The sequence below is a fragment of the Cyprinus carpio genome, chromosome B5 (assembly GCF_018340385.1).
Source record: "Cyprinus carpio isolate SPL01 chromosome B5, ASM1834038v1, whole genome shotgun sequence".
Classification (NCBI taxonomy): domain Eukaryota; kingdom Metazoa; phylum Chordata; class Actinopteri; order Cypriniformes; family Cyprinidae; genus Cyprinus; species Cyprinus carpio.
Genome location: NC_056601.1, coordinates 3,566,811 through 3,592,132, shown reverse-complemented (window position 1 = coordinate 3,592,132; position 25,322 = coordinate 3,566,811). Strand labels below are relative to the sequence as shown.

General features: G+C 37.6%; 2 protein-coding genes and 1 long non-coding RNA gene across 3 annotated transcripts in view; 2 read left to right on the top strand and 1 right to left on the bottom strand.

Annotated features, from left to right (window-relative positions):
- Window positions 1–563: 563 nt before the first annotated feature.
- LOC109098917 (LIM domain kinase 2-like) lies at window positions 564–24,371 on the bottom strand. Its single transcript, XM_042723657.1, has 16 exons — window positions 24,115–24,371; window positions 23,383–23,479; window positions 14,928–15,063; window positions 11,409–11,518; window positions 10,040–10,231; window positions 9,548–9,653; window positions 8,312–8,526; window positions 7,984–8,170; window positions 7,519–7,605; window positions 7,070–7,201; window positions 6,462–6,518; window positions 6,086–6,151; window positions 5,303–5,480; window positions 3,042–3,097; window positions 2,728–2,885; window positions 564–2,293 (listed from the first exon to the last, which is right to left on the bottom strand). Exons 1-16 carry the CDS (start codon window positions 24,128–24,130, stop codon window positions 2,140–2,142), a joined length of 1,947 nt encoding a protein of 648 aa, XP_042579591.1. The 5' UTR covers window positions 24,131–24,371; the 3' UTR covers window positions 564–2,139.
- Window positions 2,183–18,701, top strand: LOC109098918. The gene is made up of 3 exons (XR_002019380.2): window positions 2,183–2,319; window positions 18,243–18,326; window positions 18,460–18,701. It is a non-coding gene; the product is annotated as an uncharacterized LOC109098918 (long non-coding RNA).
- Window positions 20,871–25,322, top strand: part of si:ch211-225b11.1 (uncharacterized protein LOC561694 homolog) — a 28,984-nt gene continuing 24,532 nt past the window's right edge. Inside the window, exon 1 of the mRNA XM_042723659.1 lies at window positions 20,871–21,106. Coding sequence (XP_042579593.1) covers window positions 21,034–21,106 — 73 coding nt within the window. The 5' untranslated portion in view covers window positions 20,871–21,033. The remainder of the gene's footprint in view (window positions 21,107–25,322) is intronic.

The following is a 25,322-nucleotide window of genomic DNA, read 5'->3' as shown; positions in this document are numbered from 1 at the left end:
TTCAGTTTTTCCACATATTTTTTTTTGTTCTTACAGCATACCTAACTGAACAACAATTATATATACAAGCTAATAACATGCTGTATCATAAATGTGCATTTATAATTGACCAATTGGAACTAGCAGCTTAATGCACAGTTGATGTTTGTACGGTTAGGTATCTTTCTCCAGCTCTCTCCAGGTTGATGTGCTGCTTGGCTGGCTAGCTGTTCAGTGGCTGTTCCTCTTTTTGTGTAATTTAGATGAAAATATGTGCCTTTTTTATTATTTGAGTCACTTTACAAAAGTTGCCAAAAACTTTTTTAAAATAGCTAAATATGTTGCTAGGTGGTTTTTGAAAAAAAAGTTGCTAGGGTAGTCTGAAAAGTTGCTAAATCTAGCAAGAAGTGACAAGTCAAGCACACTGCATTGTGGGATACAGCTTTGGAATATTTCAGCAAATCTATTAGGTTTTAGACTTACTGTATTGTGCATCTTATTCTTTACACAACAGCGCCTCCGTGTGGCTGATTAAACACTTACAAAAAATGTGAGTGAAATCGAGATAAAATGAAGATAGTCAATACAATACGTACTACTCTTTATTCATGAAACATTAGTGTAAGAAGAATAGGTGTCCTGTGGCGTACAAGTAGTGGTTATAATTTTGTACACGTCAGTACCTTTAACAGAAAAAAAAAATTGCTCTTTTACAGCTTTTCACATTCTACAAACTTACAAAAACTACACATCAACATTATCCCAACATATGGCACCAAATCTATACAAACATGAACAATACATCCAGTTAATTTAAACATTAGTGATCAAAGTAAGTATGACATTCATTTTCAAACGTCTTCACAAAACGTCACTCGTGAAATTCTGCGTTGCAGACATTTTGATAACAGCCCGTTTCAGTACTGAGCTAAAAACTCTTAGAAACGGCCGGTCCAGATCCAGCATTATGATCTCACTTATCATTTCACTCGGAGAATACAACTCCAGAGCTGTTTAGATACAGAGAAAAATGATCCTTGCCCTGTCATGGTGTATTTACAAGGTGAGTCCATGACAGCGGAATAAACTACTCCAGTTTTCAAATAGCTGATGTACCAGGAATGAACTACAATTTAAAACGCATTTCCAAGAAACCACACATAGGAAACCAAATCTGAACTCAGAAACGTATTGTTTTCTCTCTGTGTGTCTTTGTATTATAGAGTTACAGAGGTCAGGACTCGAGTGCTAGTGCTACAGAAACAGTCAAGGGACTGAGTGCACTTAAGCACAACGGCCTGCAGGGGGCAGTGTGCTTCAACAATGTTTGTTTCGCATTCCTAGAGTTCAGGTTGTTTCAATTTCGTGACTCAATAGAACCTTCCATATTTTTATAATTTGAAATAAAGAGGTTATTCACCTGAAAACATGTCCTGGTCACATTAAACCCAAATTAAAAAAAATACATTTCACTTTTACATTTCTAGGACAATTAAGCACATTTTTTTCCCTTTTTTTTAATTTCGCAATTCCCAATATTCTCAATGATGTTTTTATTATTTAAGTTGGCATAAACAATACAACTTTAAATAATATCATTGCTCAGAATGTGGGAGGGGGATGTGCATAATTGTCTTAAAATCTAATCCTAATGGTCTCAAATGCATCACTACTTTTTTTTTTAGTGTGGGGTAAAATATGATCCAGACATGTTCTTGAAAGGTTTAATGACAAACGCACTTTTATAATTGTTGTGACTGAAAATTGATCAACTTAATGAATGCTTCACTATTTAAAAAATCTGACATTTGAAACTTCATTAGAGAGGTCTATAACTCAACTAGTGGTAAGCACTCTTAAAGGTTTGGTTAAATCATAACTAAACCATCCACATTAGACAGAAGGGGGAAAAATGTCAGAAAGAAGCTCAAGGTCACTGAAATGTACCTGTTCCTTTAACAGAACTCTGCCAAGAACCCTTTGCAGTTCTAGAATGCCCTCAAAGTTCTGAGCGTCATGACAGACCTCTCCGAAGAACACCAGCATCAGCATGTTCCCAGTATGCAAACCCAAGGTAAATGCTCCGATTCAGTTCTGTAAACTCATCAACATAAAAAAAAAAAAAATCCAGCCCATATCTCAGCCTGTGCTGCTGTTGGATTAGTCTATGTTGTTTTCAGAGGCAGTTTCACTGGGTCCATAAGTCCTTAAAAACTTCTGCTGAAGATCGTCCAGTTCAGCAGGCAGAGGGATATTCAACTCCTGATTCAGAGCCAATGCCTCAAAACAGTCCTCCAACTTCTGAAAAGCAGGCCTGAAGAAGACAGGAAGAGGAAAGAGGTAAGAACACAAAGTATTTCAGTCTATTATAGGGTAACGTTTATGCTCACAAAGGCAGCATTTAATTGATCAAAAATTAAAAGTTCTAATATTATGAAGTACCATTACAATTCAAAATAACTGTTCATTTTAAAATGTTATTTATTCCTGCAATACATTCACACTTTTAATTAATTGAATGCATCCTTGCTAAATAAAAGTATTCTTCGTGAAAAACTGAAAATCCCAGTTCAGGGTTTAAACCTGCAACTTTCACAAGCGCGGATCATTAATCATAACGCCACACCCCCCAAAGGAAATGATCATTTCACATCTGTCTTACTGGGGAATAACCTATTGTTTCTATTTTAACCTTCAATATTACTGCTGAAAATAGAAGGACATTCACGACTTAACAGTGGCACTTACCGGTTGTCAGGGGTGAGATCACAACAAGCCACAGCCAATGCAAAGAAAGCTGGAGGACAGTGTTCAGGAAGAAATTTCTCAATGAATTTTCTCACATTGAGCCCAAAGTCCAGCGTTCTCGGGAGACACTCGGGATCTGCATAAACCTGACCGATAATCTACACCAAAAGAAAAGTTCAAAATGAACATGGACAAATGAAAGTGAAATAAACATTAAGTGTCCTCTTACACAACTGAGACTAAAATGTAGCAGTTTTGACTCAAACCAGTCAAGCTCAAGCACCTGATGTCCTCATAAAGTCTGAGACTCTTACCTCACAAAGCACAATGCCAAAGGAGAAATTATCCACCTTCTCATCGTAGCGTTTACCTGTTTACACACAGATGAAAGAGATCCATAAACGAAAACAAGCCTACAGAACAGCTCAAAAACACCTGTTTCTAGCAGACTGTGCCAATTACCTGGAGGAACATACACACACAAAAACAACTTGAGCACAATATTCTCAGAAAGCAGTCAAGGTGATTTATTTAAATACAATTAAACTGTTAGATCAAATGAACACAGAGGAAGTACACCATTCTAATTAAGGCCTTTCGACATTTTTAAATAATTCAGACGCAGTATGTTAATGTTTCTGTGATTAGCAGATTGCCATTAATATTTAAAGAAGCAAGCATTAAGTTATTTGCTTTTAACCAACTTAATGCATGACATTTCATGACTGCATAGGTATTATTTATCTTTGGCACCACAAAAGTGGCACTTCTAACCCAATTTTAAAAGTAAGCATTTGTGTAACCCAGGGTTAAACCTAGGCCTGGGACGGTTACCGCATTACCGCAATACCGCGGTCACGTGACGCCTACCGCGGGTCTAAACCTGTAACCGTCATCACCGCACAAAAAAAAAAAAAAAAAACACTGGCCTGCACATCTGAATGCCTTCGGCAGAAGTCAAATGAGCCATTTTAATCTAGATTAATTCCAAGATTACAGTGAGATTAATCTAGATTAAAAAATGTATCTATGCACCTCTAATAGGCTAATAGCATTCCATTTGTATTGACTATTAGGCCTAGAGTACCAGTGTAATGTCTTGTAGCCTATATATTGAATTTCATTTCATTTTACTAAAGCATAAAAATACAGGCGGATGACTCATGAGAAAGCCAAAAAAGCAGGACCTCAGTTTTTAATCGCACGTGCTTATTCTGCTTAACACAATTCTCTCACGTGGTTGCGCAGCCGACAATTGCGCATTTAAACTGCTATTCCATCGAAACATGGCATTTATATGTATAATATATAAATATGTAGACATATAGGCTAAATTAATATAAATATTTAAAAATCTATAATATATATAAATATTATTTATATTATATATTTTTACGTATTTGTATTAACTTAGCCTATATCTCGTGTGCGCTTTGGTCTCAGTGTGGTTCAAGGCTATAATTTAACGAATGCTATTTAATTTAACAAAGTGTCGCTGCTCACAATACCGTCATTGTTTTTTTTTAACTTATAAATATTATTTATATTTATCTTATTTATAAATATTATTTATATTTATCTTATTTATAAGTAAAAAACAACCACAATATTGTGAGCAGCGAAACTTTGTTAAATTAAATAGCATTCGTTAAATTATAGCCTTGAACCACACGGAGACCAAAGCGCACACGAGATATAGGCTAAATAAATATAAATATGTAAAAATATATAATATAAATAATATTTATATATATTATAGATTTTTAAATATTTATATTAATTTAGCCTATATGTCTACATATTAATATTACTCTATATGCCTTCGTTAAATAGCCTTCATTAACCACTGAGACAAAAAAGCGCACACGTAATATCTATATAAATATTAATATAGCTAAACATGTACAAATATGTAATATAAAATATAAATCATATTAAATATAATTCATATATTATATAAGTAATAAAAAAAAAAACCGAATCTGGCTGACTTACTTGGGGGAAAAAAAAAGAAAAAACATCTACTCCGACCCCCAAGAGAATTCGTGTAGACACAGAGATCAGAAGGTATTTGCAGGAGGAAGCCCTGGATTTCCACGCAGACCCTCTTGTCTGGTGGCGGGACAATAGTGTCCGATTCCCTCTGCTTTACAAAGTAGCCCGAAAATATATGACCATTTGCGCTACAAGCATTCCCTCAGAACGTGTGTTCAGTGCTGCAGGTAACGTCGTTACGTCTTTCAGGGCCTCCCTTAAACCTGACAAAGTGAACATGCTAGTTTTTCTAGCAAAAAATATGAAGGCTGGGATGTTTACCGCAATACCGCGGGAATTTATTGCTTTTCAACCGCGGTAAGAAAAATTCAATACCGTCCCAGGCCTAGTTAAACCTGAGCTTGGAATCTGGATTTAACAAAAAGAACAAAAAAGATGTTGGACTCGAGTGTAACATGAAAATAATGTTTAACAGACCACCACTGGCATTATTCACAAACTTCATTACGTGAGCATGGTGGCAAAATCTGAACTTAAGTCTCAGTAAAGCACTATCTTCGGTGTAATGCGCTCTTCTCACCATTAAGCATTTCGGGGGCCATCCAGTATGGGTTCCCCACCACCGTGTAGCGTTTCTTGCGGTCAATCTGTCTAAACAGTCTTTTCTTATTGTTTGGTTTTTCGGGGGGTGGCTGCTTGACCTTATCCTCCATGACTAGACGAGATAGACCGAAATCTGCCACCACGACGGTGTTGTCCTGCAGGTGTAGAGTGAAAAAGAACAGATGTGCAGAAATGTTAAGCATGACAGTGCTAGTTCTATGATACAAATTTATGAGTACAAAGGAACCCTAAAAATACATAAAATAAAAAGAAAGAAATGCAAAGAAAAACATAAAAATTTAAGTAGGGTGTAAAATAAATATCTTAACATCAGAAGTCAATCCTAGCTTTGTCTAAATGTTTAACTAAGCCCCAAAAGCATGCCGTTTGTTCTCCTAAAAAGGTTCTATAAATAGCTTGTCATAAGTGATTCACTGAGGTCAGTCAGGGTCAGACAGCATTTCCTGTCTTATCTTCTTTCTACTAACTAAACAAGTGAGCAACCATTAACTAAACAATCCTCGAGTGTGAACAGATCTTCACCCTTTACTTAAGTTTCTCTCTCCTGCTCAAGTGTTCTTACATAACTTGTTTTTGGGTGTTTGTCTGCTTTAGCCGTTTTGTTTGTGCTGACACAAGTCTGTCAGCTATTCTTGAATATGAAAACCTGGTTCTAAGCCCTGGGCTCCCCAAGCAAGGCCAAATAAGTGTAGACTTTGATCGGAGTTAATATCTAGAATGGGTGAAACTCCTCCAGTACCAGTTTGACCAGGCAGTTGTGAGAGTTGAGATCTCGATGTATGATGCTCATTGAATGCAGATATGCCTGAAAGAATAAGAGAATAAAATCAATCAGATGAGACGGAAAAAGAGCTTGTGTCTGAGCAGAATGAGGAAAGACACAACAACCTCTTGATCACCACCACAACAAGAAGTACTAAGACAAAAAAATAAAGTGATGCATCAGCAGCACTAGGCAACAAGACACAACAAAACCTCCTGCTAAACAGGAAGTAGCATGTCTGTCTTCTCAACTACTCAGACAATTCTCATCCAAATGTGCCTCAGATGTTGTACAACAATAGCTTATGTTGTTTTGCAAAGCTATAAGTGTTCGGACCCAGAAGCCCACTCACCATTCCAGATGCGATGCTTTTTGCAAAGCTAACTCTCTGTTCCCATGGGAATGAGTCCTGTAGGGACAGAGAGAGAGTGAGAGAGAGATGAATTGCTGGCCTAGTTTATAACCACACTATAATACAGCCTAGTGTGACTGCACGCTATGCTGTCCGTGAATAAGAGGAGAATTCGTTACATAACGGCAGCCGCTTATTAGACAAATTACACACACAGACACACTTTTATAGAAAACATTATAGCGCATTAGAGAGACACAGTGACAGACTGAACAAGAGAGCTATATCATCTGTTATCCTTATTTTTGGTTTGAAGCAAACCCAGTGGGTGATCTGGAAACAAATTCTCACTAGAATCCCTCACCTGGAAACACTTCATACCTACTTTATCTCTCATCCACTGCAACCACACAACTGCATTTTCTTCCTCTCATTTCATCAACTGTTTATATTTTCCAGTCCCTATTCTCTGTCCCTCTCCCTTCCTCCTTACAAAGTTCATCTCAGGTGAACGGAGACAGTGACAGACTAAAACACTAACAGATGATATACAGCCCTTGCTAGAAGCGAGAGAAAAGGAAAAAAGGGATTTTGAAATCAGGACGCACCGTGTCTCGGATAAAATCCTTTAGAGTGCCTCCCTCAATGAACTCTGTTATCAGATTAAGCCGCTTGTCCTTGTACAAAACTCCAATGAACTTTAAAACGTGTGGGTGATCAAGACTTCTCATCACTTTTACCTGGAAAAGAGAGAGAGAGAGTGAGGGAAAAATACTAATTGCTAAGATTCTTCAAATGATTCATAATAAATACAGTCTGGATAAATCTAAGACTCTTTTCCTTTGAAGAAAATCACAAATGCGAGAGCAACACTGTATCCCGGCGCCACATGGATCTGTTTTATCTGCGGTTTAAATCAAACCCTGATACTGACCCTGAGCAGACAACAAAGGGATGGAAGGAATAAAAGTGGATATGGAGACGAGGGAAAAAAATTACGTGGTAATCAGATGGATGAATGGGAGGTACTTGTGGGGAAAGAAAGGGATCTTCATACCTCCTTTAGGAACGTTTTCTGTGTCTCTTCATCACAGCGAATCAGCTCCTTCATGACCATCACCTCACCTGTGGCTTTATGGGTCACCTACAAAAGAAAAGAAAAAAAAATATCACACAGTATTAGGGTTGGAACTGAAATTATTTCCAGTTCTTCAAAAATTTTGAAACCAAATAGTTTTAATAAACTTCATCCGCATTGTTCTGCCAACTGTGAATGGAACTACTATGACACTACTGAACGTATTCCAAGTAAAGAAAAATGCTTTAGCCAAGGTGCTCGATAATAGACTCATTAAGGAACCACAATTCATAACTGTGGAATAAGAAATTCCTTATGATTCCATTACCAAAGGAAATACAGACCTGTCTTCCAACTATGAACTAAGCTTCAATGCAGAGAAACAGCTCTTCTAGACACTACGATACACACAAAATGAGGATAGGTTGTTAATCATATGCACACCTTGATGGCCTGTCCAAAGAAGCCTTTTCCGAGGATTTCTCCATGGATGAGGTCACAGGGACGGAAAATACGGTGGGAGCGGCTGGAAGGAGAACGGAGGGATTCAGAGCGCCCGATATCTCGAGTTAGAATCGGAGGGTCCTTAGGAGATGGAGAAACTGGAGACTTGCAAGTGCTGTTGCTACGTCTACAACACACAAGACAAAAGTATTAATTCTGTACAAACCCAAATAGCAATTTGAAAAGGATAAACAAGTGTGTAATGTATTTATCCACTTGGAATCAAAAATGTAAATGAACTGTGCTCCAATTAGATGACATAAGTTACCTGAGGGACCTCCTTTTTAACGTTCCATTGTCCACTGAGTCACTTCGTTCGATCTCAGCATTTGCTGAGGAGGACATACGCATGCGGGAGGCCGCGGGGACACCCAGCTGATTGCGGGAAGAGCCCAGACGGAGTCGGTCCAGGCGCTGTCTGACTGGATCATATTCCATCAACAGCTGCAGTGTCTGACTGGTCCGATGGATCAGGTCCTCCACCTGGAACGACCAATCCAAATTCAGAAGGTCATATGCACTCTGGTTGTTTTGATAAGGGTCACAAAGAACAATTTAAAGCTAGAGGACAGCATTACGTCATAAAAGTTTAGTATTGTGCATTAGTGCTGTTCACATAGATAACATTGATTTTCCTCCCAGTCAAAGCTGGTGCCACACAAAAGGTCTTTCTAAAGGTGCAAAAGATAAGCCCTCAAAATCAACACTGAATTTAGGATTATGCAATACACAGGAACGGTGGAATACGCTGGATATTCAATATTTTCAGCAATGAAGATTGCTTTCTGTAATTGTTATTAGGAATTGTCCAGGAATTTTTAATTTTTAGGATTACTGAACTTCAGGCTGCTCAATAGACTGCCAAACAAAGTCAGTCCAAAAACCTCCTTGTACGTGATTAAATTAGGGCACAAATCCATGACAACAGAATTGAAGCAGTGGAATTCAGACATTAAGGAGAAATGGTGGGAAAATGAAATCACATTTACAAATGCACGATAAGAATGCAAAGCATTTACATAGGAGTTGACAAGTCACTGTAGTACAAGAGTCTACATACAGACCTCCCAACATAGGTATGCATTACAAAGTTAAACTCATGCATGACTACTTACATTTTATTCTTAAGAAAACTAAGTACTGCTTCTGCAACCTCAACAAACATATCCAGTGCTTAGACAAAATAGATGGATGTCAATTTAGAATGAGGCTCCAGGTGTCATATGGATTATGATTAAAAAAACACATCAAAGCCATATAACAAACAGCCTGTTTCTAGGGAGTAATGTGAATTCAGTTCATGAACAGGTTAAAGTAATTACCATGGTATGAAAGGAGTGTCACTGTATGTGCTGGGACAAGCTATAGTTTGAGTTTGTGTTCCAAATGCTTACCATGCCGTTCCTCTGTATTTTCACATTGCTTCAACAAGTTAACGTTGGCAGGATTTCACCTCACCTCAAAGCTAATAGCAGGCATGGTAGTGGTAAAAAATGGAAAGTACCTCCTCCTCCATCAGAGCTGACACTGGGAGTCCATTGATCTCCAGGATTCGGTCCCCAACATGGATGGCGTTCCGAACCTCTGGACTAATATGCATCCCTCTGACCCTGTATGGATGAGATTTTGGGAGATTTTCATCATGAAAAGACAGGTTAAGAATGACAAGAGAAATTTCACAGCTTTCTGTTATGGCATCACATCCAAAGAAAACAAAAAGAAAGTGGCAGTTTGTGCCCTTAGTCCAACATAAGCAGTCATATCACCACAGTTATGCAAAACATTCCATGTGTCTCTGGCATTGGGTGTGGTGGCATTGTGGTGAATCTTCGAGGTGATAAATAACTTAAGCAAGTCTCTATTATTTCAAATGTTTCTCAGCATATTCAGCTTTATCTGGCTGCTTGCTTAACCAGGACTCAAATGAAGATCTCAAGCAAAATAATTGGGGGGATGCATTAAATGTATTAGATGGTAATTCCACTTCTCTACTTACTCTTTGACCTGGACACTGGCCATTGCACTTGTGCAGTCTCTAATCACGCTGACAGAGAAACCTCTTTTACCATTGGTGGCAGAGGGCATGGACACCAGAGTCACTGTGTGAGGGAGCAGGTCCGTTGGAGAGTCGGCCAAACCACGCTTCTCCAACATCGGCGTCAAGACCACCTGCTTGTAGCATTTACCACTGCGTGAGAGAGAGAAGTTGAAGAGCCTCACTTTAGGACCTGAACTTTCAGGACAAGACCTGACAAGAGCAAGTCACCTCGAGACATATTATGAAACCCTTTGATCTGTGTCAACCTGCCTGTGCTTTACTGAAAACAACAAATGAAGATAAACAACAGACAAAATAGACAATCAAATCATATAAAAGAAAGTTAAGATGATTTTTTTTGTAAAGAATTAGGAAATTATGATATTGTATTAAATATAGCTGCTTACCTGTACTCAATGTAATACAAATTTAAGTTCCCAACATTTGAACTTAACATTTAAAGGCTACTCATGGTTTGCAATGCAAGTGTTTCCTCAGTAAACTTTGTAACTAATCGGCCTTATTCATGAAACAAGAATAGAATAAACTTTTTTTGTAAATTGGTACTTTAAAATAAATGAATTTATTAAAGAATGAAAAAAGTGAATAAAAAAAATCCAGATGTGCATATGATTTGCATTTCCTTGCAAAAAACAACCCTTTTTTTTTTTAAATGTGTTGCACAAGAAACTATTAGATTTTGTTCAGTTAAGCTTTCAAAAACAGCTTTGCAGTTCTGCAGTGGCATCTTATTGAACAACACAAATGATACTACAGATCATATCTACAAGGATACTGAAGATTGTTAAAGGAATACTCCACCCCAAAATGAACATTTTGTCATTAATCACTTACCCCCATGTCGTTCCAAACCCGTAAAAGCTTTGTTTGTCTTCAATCTCCTCAATTCAGACAAATTGTTGAATAAAGTAATTATTTTTGTTTTATTTGTGTACAAAAAGTATTGTCATCGCTTCATAACATTAAGGTTGAACCACTGATGGAAGATGGACTATTCTGACGATGCTTTTCATACGAAATGGGGGTAAGTGATTAATGACAAAATTTTAATTTTGGGATGGAGTATCCCTTCAATTAAAATAAAAAGTCTAAAACTGGGACATATATAATTATTTTTGTGAATTGTCGGGACACCAGACACCCCTCATAAAACTGGGACATCTGGTCACCCTAGCTAAGACATGTAAAGTCAACACAGAGGAATCATCACTACAGTTTAAAGCTAACGTGTGTAAAGTTTCTGCAGCAGTACAGTCTACAATAAATACATGTACAGTTTAGAGGTGAAATGTGTGAAGTTGCTCACCAGTAGAGTTTGGTTCGTTCCACTAAGGCATAGGTATCCCGATCCTCAATCACCACTCTGCAGCATAAACACACGAAGCATTCGGGGTGATATTTATAGTCTCCTGCCACCTGAAACACACCAATGCCCAGTGCACATCAGAAAACCACCATAATGACTCGCGATTTCACTCTAAAAGTCCACAATAGGTATCCCAAAAGGTAATCCTCAGTGCCAGCAAAACCAGCCCTGGCAGTGGTCCAGAAACACTAATTCTGGGATACTCCTGTGTGCTGCGTGGATGCAGATTGCTCTTTGCCAAGCCCAGGTGTGGTGAATCATGCCTTCATTGTGCTTCATCTGCTTTGTGTCGGTGTACAGTCTTCGCTCAGTCTGCGTTCTTTAACAGTGACGAGAGTGTGTGCGCGGTCTTTATCTGTAACACCTGCAAGTGTCTGGGCCTGTCTGTTATCAGAAGTGACATAAGACAGCCAGCCCCTTCCCCATAACTGTGATCCCATGCCCTTGACAACACATCATGTGTGTCAATCTCTGTTTAACACCTCCTACCTCTATCTAATGTAGGCTCTCACTTTGAGCTCCCTCCCATAAATCTTACAAGAAAAGTTTGGGGTAAAACTTTTTATTGTTTGGCACTTTTTACTTTTATTCTCTGATGTTTCACCCTGAAACATGTATAACCCCCCCGGAAAGACTATCAAATATGCAACCACACACATTAATCTGAGAATTTACTGGAAATACATAAACCATAAATATCCATTCACTAGTCATTTGCAAATACAGTTCCACAGAAATCAATTTCATAAATCAAACACCCACACATCTTTTAAACCAGTAAACAATTAAATACACTAGATCCCTTTCTTTTATAGGAGCACTAAATACCAAATTGCTTTCATCCTCACTCCTTAGAAATATATTACACACACAGTTTGCCCACTCTAACTTACTCATATCAATTAATAACTTTCAATCAACAAAGGTTATGGAATAGAAAAACTTTTGAATGGAAAATTATTTAACCAGCAACCCTCTGGCAATTCCTTTCATTCTGGCTGAATGGAGAAAGTGTGAGGTCACGCTGAGGTTTCATTTAATGTGAACCACAAAAGACAGATTAGCAGTTATGTTTACTGAGCTGTGAATCAATGGTCCCAGGGTTTGACTAACCAAATTCTTCAGTAATTTCTCGGCTGGGGAAGCCACGCCTCCTCAAGCAGACTAAACCATTTAGCAATCAGAGTTCAGAACATGTAGACAGGCAATTAGAGGATTTCATGCCTACATGGTTTTGGTCTTGGTAATTCTAGCATAAAATAATGCAAGTTAATACCATAACAATCAAAAATGATGAAAAAGTATATAATAATAATATTTTTATTTTTTTTTATAATGCATTGTACTGCATATAAGATAGCAACTGACCATATGGTAATCAGCAAAGCTGACAGGGCATGGGAATGATGTAGTATTTAATGTCTACATTTACAGTAAACCAAGTGTACATGTACAGTGCTTTGCTCTAGGGCAGTTAGTTGAACAGCTTGACCCTTGGTTCAACCTGTGAGTAAGCATGACGTTTCAAATATTTTTTGAGCATACAATTTAGAAACCTCATAACTGTCTGTATGTTACAGCAAAGTGTGAATGTGAGAAAGGCTGTTTCCCAGCAGTACTTTTTAAAAGAGCCACCCCTCCCTTAGGGATCATATCACCACAGTTAACTGAACACAGAACGGATAAAAAAAAATGTAAAAAAAAACCTACGTGAAAGTTTCTCCCTTAAGAATGTGACGTGCTAAAAAATGTCACAGCAGAACCATTACAGCAGCTTTAGACATAGAAATGTAACTCCAAGATGAAGAAAAAAAGGGGGAAAATAGGGTAGAAACTCAACTGGACTGAACAGCGAGTAACTTCAATCCAGCCGAAGAAAAGAGTTTATTACCATGGACGGTCTATGAACAAATTCTCAAACAAGCCCTTCAGCTGTGAGGATGTGATTTCTCCCTGCCTGTCTTTCAGAGGTTTTGACACCCTGATGCTTGTTCTCCTGAGCCCACAACTGGCAACGCATCCTGACCAGAAATACTTGGCATCAGTCAATTCGTGCCCAAACAGAAAAGGCCCATTATGAGTTTTGCTAGCTGGCAAATTCTCTGCCTTCTCCCACTTTTCTCTCTTAACCCATTTAAAAATGACCTGTTTTTTTGAGCAGTGATTTGTTTACATTAGAGATAGATTTGTAAGTCTTTCTCACACATCGATACGGCTTCCATTAGCGTCATAATTACAGAGCTCCTCATTGAAACCCATGCAAAAGCATTCCAGACGCATGATGAAACAGCACACAACACTGAGGCCATTCCAACCTTCAGATCAGTCACCCTGCTCACAGGAATGAGATCATTTATAATAGTCAGCAGTAACAGCTATAGTCTGAAATCAAGACAGCTATGATTCTTTAGTTTTATAAGTTTTACTTGACACATGAAAACTAATGAGTTTAATATCCTAGAAGGAAAAGTAAGAAACACAAAGAGAATATTTGAATACTACAGCTGTCCATATTAGTCAGACCCAATGTTTTTAAGCTCTGAAAGGACATAAGGCTAGAAATGAATCTATACAAATGAATTGAAATATTCATGGCACAATCATGTTGTATGAGGAACAGATCGAAATTGAAACCTTTATTCACTCACGAATCAAAACACTGATCAGCACACACAATAACTAAATCAAACATGGTGACACTCAAACATGTGAGAACCAATGATGTTTGAAGTTTAAGGTTTTTGTTGTAGTCTGGATATTTTTTTGTATGGACTTCTTTCAAACTACATTTATGTCCTTTTTGGAGCTTGTATTAGGTTCAATTGATTTTGATATGGATAAAATCAACAGAACCATCTTTCGTGTTTTGCAAAACAACATGATGGTCAAGCTGGGGTGAATCATCCCATCAAGTCTGCAAAACAATCAATCATACATCAATTCAGCATGAGCTCAGCTGAATCTGATGACAGTTTGGATAATCATAACTTACACCTTTGATACCATTCTGTGGTAGTGATGATGGAACAAATATAGCAGGGCTTTGGTCATTTGTGAGACAGCTGTAGGGAGATTTTTGACTCATAAGTTCGTAATGCTGATGTAAGGACTTCATAAGGAGAGATTTAAGCTTTGTGCATTTCATATGCTTTCCTCCCATAAGCATCACTCAAATGTGATTCATTTGCTCACATTAGGAGTGGAAAAGTGGAAAAGAAAGTTTAAACCACGCTTTACCTTATCAGTGACCTCTGCACATATTGACTTTTGTTTGCCTTCATTAGACCAGTGCATTTAGCCATGTAAATATTTACTGAATGAGACAATGGCATGTTATCTGAGCGGTTCTTGCGCAGGTTAGCATTTGTCTTGTGACTTCTTCTTTTTAAGACCTTTCTATTAATAGTCAGTTTCTTTGCAGTTTCTCTCAGTGAATTTTTTTCACATAGCTTTTCTTACCATAGCAGGTCCAGTCATAAGCAGCGAACAGCCATGGCACAACTCCCCAAACTTCTCGCAGTAGTGTTTGTGACAGTACAGCTTCCCCTCTTTCTCAAAGTACCAGTTTGTCAGGAGATCAAAGCACACGGAACACCTGGAGGAACAAGAGTGGAAAAGTCTGTAAGTGAAACATTCTGTTTGTAGACATTCCGTTCAGCAGCTCATCTGAAATCGGATCTCCATGAAAGAGGAGGAACTTGAGTGACTGAGATGTTTAGCAAGTGAGGATTATGGCTTTGTTGGGCCATAAACAGTCCCAAAGCATGTGACTGCTTTAGGTATTTGACATGTTCACCGCATCCCAGGAATTTCATGTTTGAAGTTTTAAAAAAATATTTTGCATAACAATCAGTTACTCTCTCAGTCATCTTTGGAACACAAAAAAAGGATGAAATATTGAAGAATATCTTAGCCACTATTCTGTTCCTCTTGGAGTAAAAACAACAACAGCAACTATCAGATGGCTTCTCAAGGCTTTGATTATAGTGCACGGATCATACAAACTGTACATTCTTTAATATCTCTCCTGTTGTGTTTCACAGCCGAAACAATGTCATACAGGTTTGGAATGACATAAGAATGAGTAAAAACTTTTCTCTTAACATTAACAAAACATTTGGGTTCAACAGATGGTCTACCAAAACAAAGTAAAAAAAGAAGTGATTAAATGTTTGCAACAGTGGCTAAAGTGTTTCAGTCATACATCTGAAAATAACAAAGTACTTTTTACTTTAAGACATATATTCTTGGAATCTGAGGTAATGTTATACAGCAGTGGTCACTGATGTCAAAGACAACACAAAAATATCTATTTACTTGTGACCGACACAAAGTCCAACTGGGCAACACACAAACACTATAGTTAAGGAATTTGGGACACAAGCCAAAACTAGTCATGAAACTCTCTCATACACACTCTCTCCTGTCAGCCACCCTACCTACAATTGGAACCTGATGCTGGGACACAAGCTATGCCACTTTAAACTATTATCTCTTCCCCATGTGGAAAAAATTAGCCTAATTAAATACTTCGAACTGCAAAGCACTTGCACCTTAAGGCTTTTTTAAAACAATAAAGGATTGTTTGTCCAGGGGAGACAGGGAAGGATGCATGAAAAGCAAAAAGTTCCTCTTTACATGCCACAGCTTGTTTTCCCAGACTAGTTAGAGGTGAGGAGGGGGCAACTGGGACCTGCATCAAATGTGAAACATCTAATGGGTACACAACTTTAGCAGAAAAAGTACAGCCTTCGAGGCAAATGGCAGTACCATGATGAATGCCCAAAATGCTTCCTCTAAATATACATCCGACATGCTCATATAGTCACTGTATGTGTGCTGCTTCATTGATGATCCCAAAACAACTCTGCATTAATATAAGGACATAAATAACTACATATAAATAATCATATTTATGTTATAACATAAGATTATTTTACTATATTTACCATATTGTAATATAATATAATTGTATTGTGCCAAAAAGCACATTTTAAATGAATCTTAAAGTTCTGCAAATGTTGGAAATTAGAAATAATAAATAATCAGTTTGTATTAGATTGTTCTGGGTTACTATGCTGCAGCACCTGTGCTACAGATATGAATGACAGGAAAAAACAGGAAAATTCATGCCCTGGCTCACAACACTGTAGCATCATGGAGGCAATCTCTACACAGGCAAACCCCACTCTAAAAATTTTGTTTGGGGCTTTTTTCATTAGTTTCTGAATAGTTGCACTGTTCTGTTTTAGGTAATTTATAAATCAGCTGCTAACATATACTGAATCATTATAGCTGTGTACTCTGTAGTTATTATTCAAGATATTTTTCAAGGGAGCATGCTGTTACTGGATCGTTATTCACCACAGTATAGGCTTAAGTCTATTTTTACAGAAATGAGGCAGCCACTCGTACCAGTCAGAAAACCTCCAAGCTTTAAAAAAAAATAAAAAAATTATAAATTCTGAGGAGCAAATCTGGTCAAACTTTCCACTGTAAGTGAAGCAACAATTCGGCACAGAATTTTAGATCTTAAAGGGTTAGTTCAGCCAAAAATGAAAATGATGTCATTAATGACTCACCCTCATGTCGTTCCAAACCAGTAAGACCTCCGTTCATCTTCAGAACACAGTTTAAGACATTTTAGATTAAGTCAGAGAGCTTTCTGACCCTCCATTGAAAATGTATGTGCGGTATACTGTCTATGTCCAGAAAGGTAATAAAAACATCATCAAAGTAGTCCATGTGACATCAGAGGGTTCGTTGGAATTTATTGAAGCATCGAAAATACATTTTGCTCCAAAAATAACACAAATTACGACTTTTTCTTCTCTTCCGGGTCTGTTGTGAGCGCGTTCACAACACAGCAGTGACGCCGCTGACGAATGACGCTGCTCACATGTTTTCTTTGTTATTGGGCGCACCAGAGAACACGTCAGCAGTGTTGTACGTCAACAGTCACAGCAGTCACGTTCACAACAGACCCGGAAGAGAAGACAATCCTGAATAAAGTCGTAATTTTTGTTATTTTTGGAGCAAAATGTATTTTCGATGCTTCAATAAATTCTAACGGACCCTCTGATGTCACATGGACTACTTTAATGATGTTTTTATTACCTTTCTGGACATGGACAGTATACCGTACATACATTTTCAATGGAGGGACAGAAAGCTCTCGGACTAAATCTAAAATATCTTAAACTGTGTTCCGAAGATGAACGGAGGTCTTACGGGTTTGGAACGACATGAGGGTGTCATTAATGACATAATTTTCATTTTTGGCTGAACTAACGCTTTAATTGCGGCAAAAGTAAAAATTTAAAGTAACACCTGGAGGGAAGAAAGGAAAACATTTTTGCCTGTTGCTGCTGGGGCAAAATAGCAAAATTAAAGTCCCTGTAAAGTCAAATTTAAGTATGTGTTCTGAGTTTGTCATACCACAGAAAAATGTGTTATTAGCCACCTAGCAAAATTTGAATGATAAAAAAGGCGGTAAGTATATAAAATAAGCTATCAAAATCTCGAAAAAATGAGCAGTAGTCTCAGCTCTCAAATGCTGGGTGCGTGTCCGCTGGCTGCGCTGAAACCACGCCCACTCGCGGGAAAGCTGCAGTCGCCACACTCAACTGTCACCGCTACAGCTGGAATGGATGGTCCTAACAGCTTCATTGGTTGTACAAAACCATATATGTTTGAGCCTCCAGAGTAATTAACAGTATGACAGTAACTCGCGGTTGAGCGGCGAACTGATGCGAATGTGCTCTGTATTGTTAGGGGCAGGCCAGGAGCTCAGGGGGACGCAGTGCGTCATCAATCCCCCGTTTTAGCCCCGCCCAAAAAATCCGGATCACAGCAATGGTGAGAAACTGTTTAACTATCTAACTCCACAATTCAGTGTTTTACAGTTCACAGTCTTTGTAATATGTTTTAGCAATACATTTCTAACATGTATAATGTGTTTAGACATTTTTTTTTAAAATTGCCTTTACAGGGACTTTAAACTCTCAGACAATGGTAAAATCACTCATGTTGTTTCAAGTCAGGAAAGGAGGTAGACAGCCACCAACTCTGAACCAAAGCTAAGTCCAAGCATCCCAGCAGGAAATCGTCTTCAGGCCATATTACAGAAGTACAATGATCTTTATTTCCACAATGAGGAAACACGAATACTCTCCAGTGCTGAAGGGATTAACAATTAATCTTTTTAAATACCCATATTAAAATTGATTTGGCACACAGCATGAATGGCTCAGTGTGCGGTATGAACGGAAATTTCTAAAGGTTTACTAACTTAAATAAAAGCAAGTTGTAGTAGTTTTTATTTCCACAATTTTAGAACTCTGCCGTTCACATTTATTGTAGAGTTTTTTTGGCATCTAATTCAAGGCCTGCAAACTGAAGGCCAACCATCACTTGAAAACCAACAAGACAAAGTGCCAAAGGGAAGCATCTGGCATGCAATGTTCTGCTAAAGGCTATGCTCTCTGGTACACCATGTATCAGAAAAAGGGAAATAAAGGGAAAGAAATGGGGAAAACTGAAAAAAAAAAATCCACTCAATGGAATGAACGTGGGGAGGATGTGGAAAAGCAACATAGTGCTGAGACGTTCTGATAATGATCACATTAGTGTGAGAAGGGAAGGCCACCAAACCCTCAAGCCTGTAGACAGAACGGCTAGATTTTGGTCATGTGCCCAGTTGTTGCCTTTGTTTGGAGGAATGTTGACAAGCTCTGTTTCTAGAGGGAGACACAATAACCCAGTCACCCACGTAGAGTGGGCAGAACCTCGTCATCCAATCTAGGGACACCATTTGTGTGCCTGTGGGGTAAAACCTGCTCACAAGTTGGGCAACCTGTGTTCCGACAGTGACATCATAGCAGATGAAAAGGTTTGTGAATCATTCTTTAGCTAACATCTGTATGGGCATTGCAAAGGCTGAGCAGGTGTGCACACATGACATAAACTTTCACCTGTGCACCAGATGCAACTGGAACATTTTGGTGGCTAATTTATTTAAAACAAGTCTGATGTGTTCTAAATGGAGAATACCTATGCATGGCACTTGGATAATTTAAACATTTTCATGTTGTAATCTAAATGCTGTAAGGGGATCGCAACATTGTAATATGTAAACTAGATGACAGCAAACACAATCTGATGTAAAAAAAAAAAGGAAAAAAAGAAAAGATATCAGCATATTTGAATGATTTCTAATGGATCATGTGACATTTCAAAATATATTAAAATATAAAATTATTAAAATTGTAATAATATTTCACAATATTGCTGTTTTTGTTGTTTGTTTTTTTCAGCTTTGGTGAGCATAAGAGACTTCAAAAACCTTTTACCAACTCTACCCCTGGTTTCGTAGACAAGGCTTAAGCCTAGTCCCAGACTAAAATACATGTCTGAGCTGTTTTAACGGAAAGAAACTTGCACTGACTGATCTTAAAATATGTTAGATATATTGTTTTGTCTCAAGATGCACACCAGTACAGTTTTTAATCTGAGCCATATTTGTAAAAGCTACTTACTGTATATGCCTTAATTGAACTGTAGCCTAAACCTAAGCCCTGTCTGTGAATCCGGGCCCTAAACTTTCAAATGGAAATATATATATTCAACAATACTAATTAAACAACTGATACCTATGGAAGCCTGTTTCTGCCACTGAATAAAAATTAAAAAGGTAATTGCAACTTTTTTCTTGGAATTGCGAGTTTACATTTCGCAATTCTGACTTTTTCTCAGAATTGTGGGATGTAAACTTGCAATCGCAAGTTATAAAGTCAGTATTGCATGATATAAACTCAAAACTGTGAGAAAAAAACTCAGAATTGTGAGATTTAAACTCGCAATTCTGAGAAAGAAAGAAAGAAAGATAAATTTTTTTTTAAATAAAGTCAGAATTGTGAGAAATACGCTTGCAACTGAGAACATATTTTTTTTCCCCCATCAGAATGGGACTTTATAACTGGCAATTGCTAGTTTATATCATGCAACAAAAGCAATACTGATCTCATACGTCATCCGCCCAGAACTGCTTCCGTTTTGAGCGCAAGCTAGATTAAAGTGAATATTACGTTTTGTATCTGGATATTTTTCTTACAAAAACGTATCGATTTGCTACAGGAGGCCTTTGTTCAACCCCAGAGCCGTGTGAGACACTTTTTTTATGGATGGCCGCTTTTTATTTAACTTCTTTTGGACTGATGCATGCTTCACCTGCTGAGTGCCATTAAACAGCTGGAAAAAGCAAAGAAAATTTTAAATCCAACTCTGACTGGATTCATCTGAAAGAAGAAAGTCATATACACCTAGGATGACTTGAGGGTGAGTAATTTGTGGGCTAATTTTCATTTTTGGGTGAACTAACCCTTTAAATTATTGCTGTAGAGAAAGAAACCTCTGAAAGACATATGACAGATGATAACAACTAATGTATACTGGGACATTTAAATAATTATCACAGTGACTAAGAGTACTGCCATTGTAAACAACTCTCGCGCTGAACCTCCGTAACGCCTATGACCAGGTATCTCAAGAACTCGGTCTTTCAATTATGCACGGAGGAGTCAACACCTGCTCTCTTTTCTGTTCCAGCTTACACCCAGAGGAAAAACAACAGACTTCAGGTAAAATAAAAGAAATTATTCAAACCTTGACATGCACTCCAAGACAAACAGTACAGATAGAGAACAAACATTCCTTTACTTCCTTCATTCCATTAGCATTCACATTAACAAAGAAACATTCTGGTGCTTACAACCCTGCAGTTACCCCATCTGTTAACTCACAGAACTAAATGATAAGGATCAAAAGAAATAAAGCGAGCAAACATACAAAGTCATATCCAAATAATCAACTTAAATTCCTCAAATCCTAAAAAAAAAATACCCCATGCTTGTAAAATAAGTTGAAAAAAATCCTTGTGTTTAAGGATGGCAGCTGTGATTATGGTCAAAACAGCTATGCTTGGACTCGTAAGGTTAACAAGCTCAATCAATACCATAATAATAAAAAAAAAAACATTACTATCTTAAAGTATTTTCATGTAAACACAATTAAACTAAGGAAGCTGATAAATAACAACAACAAAAGTGGTGTTCTAAAGATGTTTTTTTTTTTTTTTTTTTTTACTTTGGCTATAATGCTATAAATTTTCAAATTTCGCATTTTAATTGTAAATAAATGTAAGTTAATTTGAAAATTCAGATCTAGGATGCATTAAGACGACATTTCAGCCCCTCCTATAGTTATAGTTAGAACAGTCATTGAAGCATAAGAGTTCAGTCTGTCCTTCCAAATCACAAAAGCGGCATTAGTTGGACATTTGACAAAAACAGCTCAACAGAAAAGGGGGAAAAAATATAGTTTTGTATTTGTCTGGAGGAGCTATGAGCCAATGTCTGGGAATGTGACAGCTAACCAGAGAGGAGATCCTACCTTCACTGCAACCAAACACTTACAGGAAAACAGGGAATGCCTGCCATAACAAAAGAGGAATTCCACAGAGGAACAAAGAGTCAATCAATTAAACTAATAATAAAAAGCAGAAAGAAGATAATTACTAAATGTATTGCTTATGAGTAATCAAGCACCAGGCTATGGCAGTTAACCTTGTGATGGTTTCAAGCCAGAGACAACAAGCTTATATATGAAAAAGCTGTATTAATGTTCCAGATTGCATAAAATGTTGTGGGCTCTGGAGTCATTTCTGCTCTCATTAAGGAACACAGCATCTGAGGACCCTAAGTTTCCAGAACATGACTGATTTGATCAAGATGACCAAACTGTTCCATAAATTTGGGCTATGGACTTTTGGAATTGGGTTTTCATCCATGAATGTCATTTTAAAAAAACAGTCTTGCAAATGAGTTTCTATAAGTCCAAAGATCTGACCGAGTAAAAGTCAATCCTCCAAAAGCTATACTTCAATTCACTGAAAAGCTTAATAAGGCGGCGTTTAAAACGCTAAGAATAGTCCTTATACAAAAAGCTTTCTGGGGTCAGTTATGTTAACTGATGTCCTTTATTAAAAAATGGTCACCGATTTAAATAAATAAATAATTGCAATTTGTTGCTGCATTTAGAAACATTGACAGTAATGACTCTAGTAAGCAGTTTTTAAACTAGGGATGCAACTATTCTGATGACACATTAATCTAGCCAAGAACTGCCAACATAGACCTTCTAAGAGTTTTTAAATCATTAGCTTTTTCTTAAAATAGGACCTTTATACTGGCTGCCACTTGCCGTTTTTGATAGTTAACCACTGATAAGCAGCCTTAAGACAGCTGAAAAAAGGGCCTTTTCATGGTGCCATTACCACTTTTCATTCACAGTATGTTTTTCTTCTTACACAAACAAACATTTCTCTCATGTATTTACAAAAACTGAACACCCAAGCCCCTAGATGAAGCTTCTAGGAATTCCTAGTAGCTGACAAACACTGAACTAAGCAGTCCGTAATACCTACATGTAGGTGTGAGAGAAAACAATGCTTTTATTTGAATGCAACAGCCTGCATTTCTTCTCTCAAAAGGAAAGAAAAAGCATTCATCTTTGTCTCGGCTGCTGGTAAACTTCACCACCCTTCTTTCTCACTAATTCAATATAGTTGTGTACAAAGCTTGGTAAATAAAACAATTCTCTGTTTAAAGCTTAGCTAGTTTATGCTGGTGTTCAGCTGGACATCCATCCTTAAACCCCTCTAACCAGCCAATGGACAAGACTGGGAGACCAATTAAGATCAGCGAACCATGTTAAACAGGTTGAAGGTGCATTTTTAGCAAGGTGAAGGTTTAAAAAGAAGGCAATTCCAAGAAACCAATCAAACACGTTTTTGTTTATTTCGCCCCATTCCTGGCCAGTCTGGCTCAGTTTAAAGAGAAATCAAATTAGGACCCACTGAAAGCAAGAGTTGTGCCAGGCGTCTTGAAGAACCTTCACATGGAAAGCGTCCCGAATCCTCCCGCCACAGCCCGTGCACGCGCGCTCCGTCACATCTGTCAATCAAAAACCAGAGGAACGCTCAGAACTGTTTGTTTACATGGGAAGCCACAGACATTTAACTTTCAATTCGACTATTTTGTTTTTAAACTTGCGAGCACAAGCTGAAATGGCACGTTACGTAATCTCGCGCTGCTGTGCCTTTACATTTAGTCAATTGGGGCATTTAAACCATTAAAACCTCATCTAAATGCAATGGATTTTTATCTAACTAACTCTGCTTTAAAAATCTGTCTCCAGAACTTTCTGCACTGAAAAACAGGTTACATCTGCGGTCCATTTTAGCTGGTTATTAACTTATTGTGAGATTAAAAGCCTGTACAAAACACTTCTAAACGATTATTAAAGAAAACCTTCGATTAATTAGAAATAAACGAAACATATTCAAATTCAGATGAATTATATAACATTGTCGTTTATCGGGGAAACGTCAAATTCACATAGAAAAACAAAAAAACGAGCGATCCTACTTGTTCGTTTCTGTAGCATCTGATCTGAAAACATTTGAGTAACTTAAATAACTAGTGTCTATGAACTGTGACAGACTTAACATAAAGAACTGGTAAGTTTTAAAGGACCTCAAGTAAGAATTTACTGGACGAAGCGTAAAAATCGTTCGCGCAATCCTCACCTTCTCGTTCGTCCATGTCCTCAGCGATCTGATTTAATTACATGTGTTCAAGCTCACATGCTGGTCCAGAGAAGTCTGAAGTTCACACGCTGTAGTACATGTGTAGAGTAAATCCAGCTGAAAACTGAGGGGGAAACAATGTTTCATCCAGTTTCCTAGCAAGTTCAAAGTTTCTCGGTCTCCCGTCCGACCAGATGACGTCATAACACAGAAATGTACGGAGACCGGAAGGGACCAAAAAACAACATCACCTGAAACAGGAGCGTTTAGCGCAGACCGGCCGACAAGACGGGACCGCGGCACCGCAGCGACATCTGTCGCTGATGAAACGATTTTCTCTGTTCCACTGTTCTTTGCTATATGTCTAGTACTTAGTACAGAAATTCTATACTTAAACTTTATTATTTAATTTTATGAATGCTAGATTATAGTCCTACTCATGGTCTTTTTCAAAAGACATTTAGCCACTTTTTGGTGAATTAAAAGCAAGCAGTATGTTTAAAGAAAATAAAGTAAAATTAAATAAACAGTTAACTCAAGCAAAAACATTCCACGGTGTCAGTGTTGCCAGTTAAGATGTTCTAAAAAGGCTATTTCAAAATAATACATGGGCTTATACACAGTCGTTAGCTTGTGATTTTTATTGATATTTTTTCTGTTCCTCTTCTTTGCTTCGCTTTCTGCCTTGTGCCCCTGATAATTTTCTTTTTTTACTCATTTTTTAGAAATGGTACTTTAAGAGCACATAAATGTTAAATCTATTTTAACTGCGTGTGCCTTGCATAATTAATGCATTATGATGATGTATTATAATTACATCATGACGCAGAAAGTGTTTAAATTAGTCCAACATGAGATATTATCAAATCTTATGATTTTTCGTTGATGTCAATTTTATTTTATTCTAACATTATTTTAATCAGTTTGATGATTGATCAGTACTCTCAGTATGATCAGTATTATGTTAACTGTCAGAAATTATTTTGCTTAATATATGGGTGTAGGAGTGCACAATGGTCACAACTTCCGGAAAAAAAAGGAAAAAAAAAAAAAACCTTTCCTGCGGCACCCACATAGACTGTAAAAAAATTTCCAAACCTGAGTGACTTTTTTCTGTGGAACACACAATAAATACCACATCTGTTCCCATTGATTTTCACTGTATGGACAAAAAAATCAAAGGAAGTCAATGGTCAGAGGAAGTCAAG